Raw genomic sequence first — 12,142 nt, 5'->3', positions numbered from 1 at the left:
GCCAGAGGCTGTGTTGTAATGTCAGAATGTGGATTTTTAGAGTCTAGAGACGATCCATCTTGTCACTTACGGACTTTCATATCCAGTTCTAAAATACGGTTATCATAGAATAGTTAGGGTTGGAAAGGACCTTAAGATCATCCAGTTCCAGCCCCCCTGCCATGGGCAGGGACACCTCACACTAAACCATGCCACCCAAGGCTCTGTCCAACCTGGCCTTGAACACCGCCAGGGATGGAGCATTCACAACTTCCCTGGGCAACCCATTCCAGTGCCTCACCACCCTCTCAGTAAAGAATTTCTTCCTTAGATCCAATCTAAACTTCCCCTGTTTAAGTTTTAACCAGTTACTCCTTGTCCTGTCACTGCAGTCCCTCATGTTATAGTTTGTTGTGCTTTCCCGTTTGCTTTTCCTCTCCATACTGAGTGTTCGGAAGTACCTGCTTTCCCTCCCCTGGAAATGAAGGCCTTTGCTTTCTGTGTCTTCTTCTCTGCCTTGGCATCAAGGCTTTGCTCTGCTGCTTGCAGACCACAGCTGGCTATGGAATGAATTGGAAATGGGAATTAACTTTTTCCTTTGTGAAGGAAGTTTTACATCAGTGACTTGATACGTTTTGCATTGAAAGAACAGATCACTTGGTCTCTTCCAGATCTCTCCAAATATATCGATGATTTAAAGCAAGGCTGCTCTTCTTGTTCTTCCCTTTTTACTCCACTCTCCCAGGTTGTATTAGATCCTGTCCAAATACATAATATGAACTGATAGTGTGTTCCCAGGTAACAAATCACATCTGTCTCTGAAAATGAGTCAATGTAATCATGACAAATTAATGAAATAAAGGGCAAATACATTGCTGCAGTGCTGGGGAACATGAGTCAATATGCTTTATGTAATTATTTAATAAAGCATCTCTTCTAGTGCACTGAACCAGCCTAAGATACCAAATCAGTTGTATTTATGCGGGAGTAAATAAACTTCCAGTAAAAGCTGGTGACCGGAAGTATGCAATTATGCATTTCCAGAAATACTCATTAAACCAGTCTGCTTAAATTTTAATCAGACTTCTATGTATGAAACAGTCTTAATAAAAGAGGGCAGGGAAAAAGAAGGGTTTTTAAGAAAGGCCATTCATATCATCTCATGCTCCAAACGGCTTTGAATTTTCTAGCTTATTATACGTGCAATTGCAAATCTAAAAGTTCACAATCCCAAATCCTGCATGCTGCCTTAATTTTGGTTTCTGGGAGCCATGTTAGTACCAGCACAGAAATGCTACCAAAAGAAATACCAAAGCTGTTGTAAGATGTGGAGATTAGTTAATGAGGCATATGAATTTAGTTAAGCTTTGTGTAGTCCATGAGAGAAATGTCAGAGGACTGATTCTCAGCACATGAATTGTTATATGTGAAAGTAAAGTCCTAGGAAATGTCCTGTTACACTGGAAAAAACACAAGTTGTCAGGTACTTCCAGTGGTTTTTGGCCTTCCTTTATTTGTCTTCCAGGTATGTCTGAGCTAAGTACTGCAAGCTGTTTCATATCTGAGACATGAAAGGATGTGTGTTGCCCAGGATCATAAGTAACTGGTTTGTGACTCCAGATGCTGGAGTGAATTCAGTAGGTGCCTGGTTATGCTCTGCTCAGCATTAAATTTGTGTGGTTTAATGATCAGTGACTTCCACATTTGTTTTTCAGTCAGCCTAAAATAGCATCAGGATCCTCAGGGATCTGGATGTGCGATGAACAGCCTGTCATTTGAAGGCTTTGCAAATGTATTTGTAGACCTATTCAAATAATCTGGAAGTGGAGTTGAGAAATGTTAGTGAATGAAGACAAGAATGCATATATCCATCCCTGAGAAGGGCCACTAACCTTTTCATGTGTCAGTCTCTCACATGTTATCTGGTGACCATCTATTTGTTATGGATCCCGTTGTCTTTGGAATTTGCAGTTATGAATGCTGTTGCTTTAAATCAGATTCTAATGGTCACTGTGCTTTGTCCTTCTAGGGCATCAGTAGCCTCTTCAGTTCACTTAAAGTAGTCAGGCTGCTTCGGCTGGGTCGTGTGGCTCGGAAGTTGGACCACTACATTGAATACGGAGCTGCAGTCCTGGTCCTGTTGGTGTGTGTGTTTGGTCTCGCAGCACACTGGTTGGCCTGCATTTGGTACAGCATAGGAGACTATGAAGTTATCGATGAGGATACAAACACGATCCGAACTGAGAGCTGGCTCTATCAGCTGGGGATGTCAATAGGAACACCGTACCGCTTTAACACATCGGGCTTTGGGAAATGGGAAGGTGGGCCAAGCAAGGATTCAGTCTACATCTCCTCGTTGTATTTTACAATGACCAGCCTCACCAGTGTTGGATTTGGGAACATCGCTCCGACTACAGATGGGGAGAAGATCTTTGCTGTTGCCATGATGATGATTGGCTGTGAGTATTTGAGATTCTGTCCCTCACACAGTGTCAACTAGCTGTGTGTCTTGACTACTGGTATCATAAGGACATCTGGAATCATGTCAAACGTTATTATGCAGCTTAAAGTATTTTTGGTGGCAATCTAGATATTTCTTAGTGGTTAGTTTTAAAATGACAGGTCGGAGTATTGCTGTGACTAGCAAAACTTCAGTCATTTTTGAAGCCATATTCTGTCAATATCCTTGCAATATTCTCTTGTAAGTAAACTTTAAAATGTGTAAAGCTTGAAGTGTTAAAAATTAATGGCTCATGGTGGGCACAGACAGCCTTTGTGCCTCCGTTTGGTAGGTGGCAAAATCTCTGTGTGTCTGAGTTGTGTGTATGTGTTGGACAAGTGAGCTGGTGAGTGAGAAGAGGTCCAGGAGCACATCAGAAGGGAGAGTAGCGCTTCAGAGGCCAGAAACTCCACTGTGGGCTGAGCATGCAGTCAGATGCTGAGGTGACTGGGATGATACTGGCCTTGGGCACCTGTGGCTTGCATTTCCTCGTCACAAGGGATTCATATTGCCAAGCTGTCCAGCTTTTGGCCATGTTGTCACTTCAGAGGAGTATCTGCACTCAAAGTGCCTTGAGAGCTACTTGGAATTAAGAGCCATATGGTGACCAGCATTCATGTTTTTCTAGGTAAGGTGAAATTTTAACCAAAATGAGGAAAAAAAAGTCTACTTTGTATGTGGAAGAGCGTATAATTCTATGGAGAAGGAGGGAAGCTTCTGTCTGGCAGTATTACATCCAGAGGAGAAAAAATCAATCCTTGCAAAGCAGAAAATTAAAACCAAATCTATAATGAAAGTCAATTAGCAGCACAGTGCCTGTTATGATAGAAATGTGAAGCTCTGATTCTAATGTGTCATTTTACAGCAACACTGAAATTGCATGCTGAGAGTCCATGTGCAGTGTTAAGCAGGCTGAAGGTTAGTGAGAAGTATAAAGAAGCATTCTTGATCGCTCAGGGATTGGGATATTTTAGCTATAAAAGATGTTAATTTGTTGTTCTAGCTTTTTCCATTGCTAAGAGTCCCATCATCCTAATAAAACACCATGTAGCAGAAGGGAAATTCATATGAAACTTGGAGCAAATGCTGTGGTTTTCTCATGAGAAGGTACATTAGACAGTGGGGCACAAAACAGGCTTCCAAATATATTTCCTGAAGAAGGTGCCCGTTTAATAGGAAATATCCTGACCGTTGGCTTATTGATCATTGGGTTATGCTGATGGATAGTAGCTAGACAAGCATAGCTGGTGTTATTCAGTATTATGTATACTAAATGAACATAACCTTCATAAAATCAAGAATGTACATGGGGGTCTTTTGGAGTCGTACCTGCTCCAAACTCTTCCACATAGGAAAATGTGGTGGAAAGGAAAGGAGTTTATGTAAGATGAATGTTGGTAGATACCTGCTCTGAATTCTGAAATAGGCTTTCATTTCAGCAAGTTGTAAAAAGCAGTGTTCTGGCAATCTTAAATCTCATGACTGCAGTCATGTTTGAGGGAAACAATTCTGTTTGTGTTTGGAGTTCTGAAGCCTTGCATTTCTAACCTTGTAGCTGTCTGTGTATCTGAGCACCTTCATCCGGTAATCAGCTGCTTGGGAGCTATTAGGACTGTTCACAATACCTGTTTGCTGGAATGGCGACTAAGTAATCCACTATTAGAGTTTACCTCTCTGGATTTTGGATAGGGCCTTGATTGATTTTGACTGGCAGAAGCTTTTAGCTGTCGTCATTCCTCAACATGGAAGGAACAAAATGGATCCGTTTCGTTTGTGGCTGTTTAGAGCTCAACTATTGATAGACATTCTTCCACCATAAAATTTTATGTTAAAACAATGCTGTTTTGCCTGTAGAATAAGGTCTCAGACATCGATCTGAGCTTGAACTAGAGCTGTCTTAGAAGAATTTTGTGGGATCTGTTGGGAACCTGGGAGGTTTTCTGGCTAAAGCTTTTTGTTCTGAGTGTCAGGAAAATCCACATTAGTCCCTGGCCAAGTAACATGTTTGTCATGAGCTGACGTACTTGCTTATAACACAGTTGGTAGCTACATGTTCCTGTTCTGGTCCTCATTTTGTGGATGTCAGATGGTCACATAGATTTGTGCGTGGCATTGACAGGGGCTGTGAATTGCCAAAGCATCAAAAATAAGTAATTACAACGCAATTCTGCTAATGTATTACTGCCCACTGACAAGTTTCTTGTTTATCCTTTACCGTTAACACTGCATTCGTTTTAGTACCTACCTAGTGATGTATTCTCAAAAGTTACTGCTATTTTTCAGTAGTACAGGGAATGTCTTTTTCTTTCCATGAAGGATGTAGACAGTGCCTAAGTTTGACTGTCTCCAATTGAAGATAGGTGGGATTTGCCAAGTCCAACCTCAAACACATCACTCTATTAACTTCATCCCTGCTAGAGGAGGAGTCTTGAAGAACTGTGTGAATTTATCTTGGTTTTGAGGTGGCTAAGTATAGGCTGGACAAAGATAGACTGTATGCTTAAATAATACAGTCATGTGTGTATATTTAAATAGTCCAGTGAAATAAGTGAAGTAATCCGTACATTTTCTGTATAGAATGGAAACAGCACTGTCTCTGTCTTGGAGGATGGCACTGGGTTTGTTTACTTGAGTAAAGGCAATATGTTAACAAGATTGGTTTTGAGATGCTAATACTGCCGTGATGGAGGCAATGTGTAATGGGCACATTGATATGTCAAAGGGATTTCAGCAGAATTTTACTTTAAATAAGCTGGAAATTTTTAATAGGAGGGTAATTTTTTTTCCCTCTTGGGCTAATTTACCTCCTGTGGATAAACAGTAAAACTTGCATTAGCCTGATGGGGACAGATTTAGATGAGTAGGAAGAAAACTGTAACCTTTCCTTCTCTTTGTGTATTGTAGCTTCTGCTCGCTTTGAATAGCACTAAGTGTTGTGTCAAAAAACTGGTGGCTTGTTAACCACCACTGTAGCCAGTGAGGCTCACGGTCACAGCGTGATGAGCAAGGTCCACTTTGAAATATTGATCTTCTCTTTATTTGCAAAAGAAACTGAATTGTCTTGAAATGGAGGTGGTCACCATGCGTGGAAACGTCTGAGACCCACATGGACTTACATGGGCTGGATATGCAGCTACCCCACATCTATTGGGGTGCAGGTACCACCACTCCAGCTCACAGTAAGCACTTGTCTCCCACTGGGGTCTAACCAACAAATCCAGCAGTGTGGTGTTTGCTCACTCCTGGATCCAGTTTGGAGTCATAGCACTGCTTCTGCACCCTCCCCTGGTTTTTGGTGTCTTGACTTCAGTGTGCTCCATGAGCTGTGTCACCACACTTTGGTAGGGGCATGCAAGAACTGTTGCCCTGGAGTGCAGATGTTGACATCAAGCAGAGGGAAAGGAAGAACTTACATTTTAGACCTGTGAACTTTTCCTATTCGGTGAGCTTATGAATGAATAAATTACATATATACATGCATGAATGCATATATATGTAGCATATGTGTATACATACACAGCGCACATGTATTATCATGGAATCCCAGACTGGTTTTGGTTGGAAAGGACCTTATGATCATCCAGTTCCAACCCCTGCCGTGAGCAGGGGCACCTTCCACTAGAGCAGGTTGCTCCAAGCCCCTGTGTCCAACCTGGCCTTGAACACTGCCAGGGATGGGGCAGCCACAGCTTCTCTGGGCACTCTGTGCCAGCGCCTCAGCACCCTCACAGGGAAGAACTTCTGCCTTATATGTAATCTCAATTTGTCATGTATCATAATCATATATCATTGCCATAAATAACAACAGCTGACTTCTTGAAATACATACATCTAGATACAAACTATGTTGTCAGGAAAATGCAGATTTATGCTTAAAAGAAGAAAAAGGGAGCATATGGATTTTTTTTCCTCCACATTTGATATTTCAGAATTACTTTTAATAGAATGGATTTGATTGTGCAAAGTTGTATCTCTGGGGAAGGCTGGACATGGTGTGTGGTACTCCCCTGAGGAGCACTGCCAGGCGGTGCAAGGCTTTCTGGTCCTTGTTTCTAGCCAACTTACTATTTAGTTTTATCTTGATTTACTTGGTTTACTCACTGAGTATCCTGAGTTGTTTCTCAGGAGGAAAGTCACGAGTGGCAGCAATCCCTTTGTCCTTTGATCCTGGAGTGTTGTCTGTGGAGCCTCTCTGTTTCAGGAGAGGAGTTATTGTGCGAACAAATGGTTTTTAAGACATTTCTTGCTATCTTCTCCACTGCCAAACTAAAAGGCTTGTGGCACAGTCAGCACAGGACTATGGTGCCATCCAGACAGGATCCTTGTGTCGGAAGGCTCAGAATATTGCAGGTATTTGAAAGCATAAGCAGTTCCTAACTGGTGTCCTTCTATGCGTGTTTAATGTGCTTACACGCAGAGAGATGGCGTTCATACTCTGTAATTATGTTCCATCTTCTCTAAGACAAGATTCGGCTTTCTCTGCTGCTCAGCCACTGATACATCCCCTTCTGCTCCCTGCTTGCTCCCTGCTTACTCCCTCTGTAAAGCTGATCATGTAGCAGAAATACATTTGTGTTATGTGTTACCTCTTTGTCGACCCATTGACCACTAGTAATAGTATTTTGCCATAATGCCAGATAGCTGTTTAAAAAAAGTAGGTAAGATTACTTTCTTTTTAAGTATATAAAGTAATAAATCTGGGTAACTTTGGATTACAAATGCAGAGATATGTTAGTGAAGCTACCCTGGACCAGGAGGAATTTTGACTGAGTGCAAATGTTGGCCTAGTAAGAAGTGGAAGGCATGTGACCTTGTAGAAGAGAGGGTGGGTATGGCCTGTTAGCAGTGTGTAGACACTGGGAGGGCGTGATGGAGGTGGATATTGGGTGTTCAGCTTGGGGTTGGTTGGTTTTACACTTGGGGCAAAGCTTCAGAAAGCATGGCTTGGCCTCAGTGATCTGTGCTTCAGGGCAGCCTTCTACAGGGTTCCTGTGCTCTCAAATGATGTTGGCTGCATGTGCTGTCCCATTGACCTTCGTGTGGCTGCAGGCTTCAGGGAGGAAGTGTTTTACTGTTGGCCCTTTTGCCATGGGTAGGTGTAACCCCTAATGCGATTTGTGAGGGACTGCAATGCTTACCTTGTAGCTCTAGGGATGTGTGGTCCAGGGGTCAGGTCCACCAAAGGGGAACATGGGTTGTTGAAAAATGCTTTTGATTCTTGACCTCAAATGATGTACGTCTGTTTGGGAGCAATGACGGATCCAAAATGAGAGATTAAGTATCCAGGGGCTGCTCATAAGGATTTCTGTTCTGTGGAGGCTTGATGCTATTGCTAAGATATGCAATTCATATTACTGTGTAGCTGTTTTTCCTGAACATATGGTAAATTATAGTTTGGTAAAGCAAACTGTCTTCACATCTGTCAATGGACTGACTTGCATGGTTTTGCCTCACTTTATTTATTGAGTGTACGTGTATGTAGAGAGAGATGGATGAGTGCTACTACTGGGAAGTAAAGGCAATTAAATCCTCAGCTTCATTTTAAATGAGTCAAAACATGTTTGCTTGTCCCTTTTCACAGATGGCCACAGAATTGCTAATTAATAGGGAATATGTCTACAGGAGGATCTTTGAGAGAGGCTGATGTTACAGAAAGCCAGGTTTGAAACCGCTGTCTGGGTCTGTGGAAAGGCATAGAGTTTCCATTATTAATACTTGGGGGGAGAAAAAAAGCCATTTGAGTTTTCAGTTCCTTCCCTGTGGAGATGTATGTCTGAAAGTAACAGTTCTCATGTATTTTGTTCAGTGAAGCTGTCACATTGGGTTGCGTATTGTTTGATGTTCCTAAGCGATAGCAGAGAACTTTCATTTGCAGTTTTCCTATCAGGGCACTGTGTCAGCAATCCCCGTGTGGTGCAGGTGGAGTAGGGATGAACAGTTCTAAAAATGCTTTGTATTTCCTACTTCTAACGTACCCTAATGCTGATGGACACTTGTCTGTCTGGATTTTGAGCAAGTGAGCAAACTCTGTCATTTCTGGAGCCTTTTCAGAGAATCATAGAATCAGCTAGGTTGGAAAAGACCTTTAAGATCATCAAGTCCAACTGATCTTTTGTTGGCGTTCTCAGTTACACCAAAAGACCCAAAGTTTTTGGTGCCTATTCATGCTAAATTCTCCTTGTTAGGTAGGAACTTCCTGGAACTATAGGGCTTGGCTCATCCAAAGTATGAAGTTCGCTGAAGAAGACACACATGTTTGAATGCTAAACTAGATCATAAATTCCCCTGTGAACACTGTAACCAGACCAGGTAGTGAGAGCGATCATGGAAACAGAACAAAAGTAGGAGTGAAAAGGTCAGGCTCATGGACAAGCGTGATCTCATACTGTAATAGATTGTCAGCCACTGAGTTCATTGATCACAACAGACCAGAGACCAAAGCCTCTCATCTTCACTGATCATGTGCAACACAAGCACCATGCGGTCCTGCAGCCCTTCAGCTCGTCTGTGATTAAGGTAGACACAGACCCAGGAGTGTGAAACGGCTGTCTCAGCGTTGTTCAGCTTTGTGAATAGCTTCTTTCTCATTAGATATAAAACCAGGGATGAGGGTAACATTAAGTAAATTTGAAAACATAATGAGGTAATTTTATTTACAGTACTCTTGCTGAAAGGAGCAGGATTCTGCCCTAGTAATGTGGACATCCCTCTGAACTGTAGGAAAATCTTGGTGGCAGGTATCGTGACAGGTCAGTGTTTCTCCTTCACAGCTCACAGGGAATTAGTGTGCTTTGGTGACCCCCAGCAAGGCAGGAAATATTCAGAGGCACATGTGAACAAGGAGAGACAGGAACTGATGAAACCTAGACTGTTGCTATGAAAAAAACTGAGTAAAATGCAGTTGCTTTGCAGAATCGTGTGATGATGTTCCTGAGGCATGATATTGCCCTCATAATGCAGTTCACCATCGTTAGAGCAGATGGATGTGGCCATGCTGTGTGTGTACTTATCAGATATGTATCTTATGATAAAAGAAACATAGAATCATAGGATGGTTTGGGTTGGAAAGGACCTTAAGATCATCCAGTTCCAACCCCTGCCATGGGCAGGGGCACCTTTCAGTAGAACAGCTTGCTCCAAGCCCCTGTGTCCAACCTGACCGTTGAACGCTGCCAGGGATGGGGCAGCCACAGCTTCTCTTCTCTCCTCTTTCAGTGTGAACCCATCACCCCTTGTCCTATCCCTACAGTCCCTGATGAAGAGTCCCTCTCCAGCATCCTTGTAGCCCCCTTCAGACACTGGAAGCTGCTCTGAGATCTCCACGCAGCTTCTCTTCTCCAGGCTGAGCAGCCCCAATGTTCTCAGCCTGTCTCCATACGGGAGGTGCTGCAGCCCCTGAGCATCCTCATGGCCTCCTCTGGACTTGAAATATGTACCCCCAAGTACCCCTTTTAGGGGATGGGGAGCAGGGGCATGTTGCAATTGGTTTAGCTGGAAGTTGGTGGCTTTGAAACTGGGGGTCAGCCATGTGCCAGGGTTTGGTGAGTGTATCACTCAGGCTAAGCATAAAGGCCTATGAGACTTCAAACCCAGAGCAACCTTTTCTCTATTCATGGTTATTGCAAGTGCAATGTTGTGATTTGGGGACATGCTGGGAAAGGAAAAAGAAACCTTGCCTTGCTAGAAGTGGTCTCTTGGGTAGCTGTTGTCTGTCACTAACCCTGGCAAGATGACAAAAATCTCTTCGTTGAAGTAGGGGACAGTCTTTGCAGATTATTCCCTCACAGTCTCTGCTATGCTTTACTACTTCTCACTGGATGCTAGTCACGGTATTTGAAGAGCTGGTGTGTTGCTGCTATAATTGTTAAGCACCTGTTTGGGATTCCTTAATGTTACCTTGCTGGGATGCTTTCTCCATTAGAATGAATCCCACAAGTGTCGTGGGTATGTTTCTCAGCTACAGCTTCAGTTTTCCAGTACAGTTTCTAAGTTTCAGTGAAGAGGTAGCACCAGCAGTTTCTCTGATGGTTAGAATGAGGCTGTGAGGGCAGGATTTGGTCTGGTTATCTCTAAATGTGAAAATACATCAGTTTTTCTTGTTAAGAGAAAAGGAAGTTAAAAGACCCATCAATGAGCCTGTACTGAGTTCTGTCATTGCTGTTCAATGCAGACAGGGCATGCTGGAGAGATGTGGTCAGTGCTGACACACATCAGAACAGAGCAAGCTCCAAACCCTCAATTTTAGCTCTTCAGGTTGGCTTTTCTTTGGATAAGGACGTTTAAGGCCTGCAGATTTTTTCAGGATTGCTTCTATTGAAACATAAGGCACTGGTGTCAAAGCCAGCAGAAGGACAGACTTTATGTGTATGTAAATGGTGAACTCCATCTCCAGGCTAAGAGGGACTGGAAGGTTTTGCTCAGGTTCACACCACCAGTGCTAATGCTATCATAAATCTGCCTGAGCTAACAGCCATGGCTATATGAGAAGTGGCCCATTCATCTGGGGTTAGTCATTTCCTCACCCCAACACACTTCAAAGGGATATTTATAGAAGAAAGAACACAGGGGTTTGTGAATATATTAATATGGTAGTACATTGTTTCCTGGCCTGGTTTGGGGAAATAGGCAAAAATACATGAATTCTGTGCGAGGTGTTATTTCTTACTATGCAAAAGGCAGCAAAAATTAGTTCTGTTTGATGGGAGAGAAGATGAAAGCTGTGAAGTGTTGATGGTTTAGGTTTTTTGGGCGTACGGGGGAGAGTTCACACCGGAGTGATGTTTGAGATAATTGCCTTTTTTCTCTTTGTTGCACAGTGTTTCTAAGTGTTTGCCTTGAATTATTTCACAGTAATGAGGAGGATAAGGGAAATAAAAAGGTATCCCAGCTGTGGGTGACTCTCACCTGATGTCTTTCATATCACGTGCTTATTAGTGCAGAATTTTGCTGCCTTTAGGCTGTTTCTAACGTTTCTTCCTAGAAGTAGATTTAAAACACTGAAGTATTCTGGCTCTTTCAAACTTTGATCAGCATCGCAACCAGCTTGGTTTGAATTCTGAAGGAACATCATTAACTCCAGTTAATGTTTGAGGGAGAAGTGCCTGATGCATCCAGGACATGGACTAAGAGGGCAGAGGAGTGTAAAAGAAAGAAAGAATATATCAGGCAGGAGAACTGGGGATAAAATACATGATGAGAGGTTATTTATCTGTGGAAAATGCTTCAGGTGTCTGCCAGAGCCATTGTTTTGCTATGCAGACAGCAAACCCTGCTGGTTCAGTTTATGATTTTATCCTTAAAACCACTGGGTCACACAAGTGTAACCTGGAAGATGATGCATCTTATTGGAATGACATTCTGGATTCCCAGCTGTGAAACTGGCCAACACCTAAAGCACACACGAAGCGTGACACATTTGTCTTTCCTTTTTCACTCCTGGGAGGCCTTTCCTGAAGCAGCAGCTCTGTTGCTGAATGATGGAAATCCTGGACAAGGACTTCGTTTTATATGAGAGTAAGCTGTATTTCAAAGTCCATTTCTATCCAAGAAAAATCCAGTTAGATAGGCATGGGGAAAAGAAAAGCAAAATAGCGCATCCACTCATATGACACATCATGTCACTTGTCATCTAGGATGTGGAATATGACAGAAGAGCTGAAGGAT

At 42.7% G+C, this 12,142-nt stretch overlaps 1 protein-coding gene across 1 annotated transcript in view; it reads left to right on the top strand.

The window, feature by feature from the left end:
• Nucleotides 1-12,142, top strand: part of KCNH1 (potassium voltage-gated channel subfamily H member 1) — a gene marked incomplete at both ends in the record, with an annotated part of 176,237 nt that overhangs the window by 51,411 nt on the left and 112,684 nt on the right. The window contains one exon of the mRNA XM_080616670.1: nt 2,009-2,438. Coding sequence (XP_080472796.1) covers nt 2,009-2,438 — 430 coding nt within the window. The remainder of the gene's footprint in view (nt 1-2,008; nt 2,439-12,142) is intronic.

Source organism: Psittacula echo (genome assembly GCF_963264785.1).
Source record: "Psittacula echo genome assembly, chromosome: 4".
Classification (NCBI taxonomy): domain Eukaryota; kingdom Metazoa; phylum Chordata; class Aves; order Psittaciformes; family Psittacidae; genus Psittacula; species Psittacula echo.
This window is presented reverse-complemented; position numbering and strand designations above follow the sequence as displayed.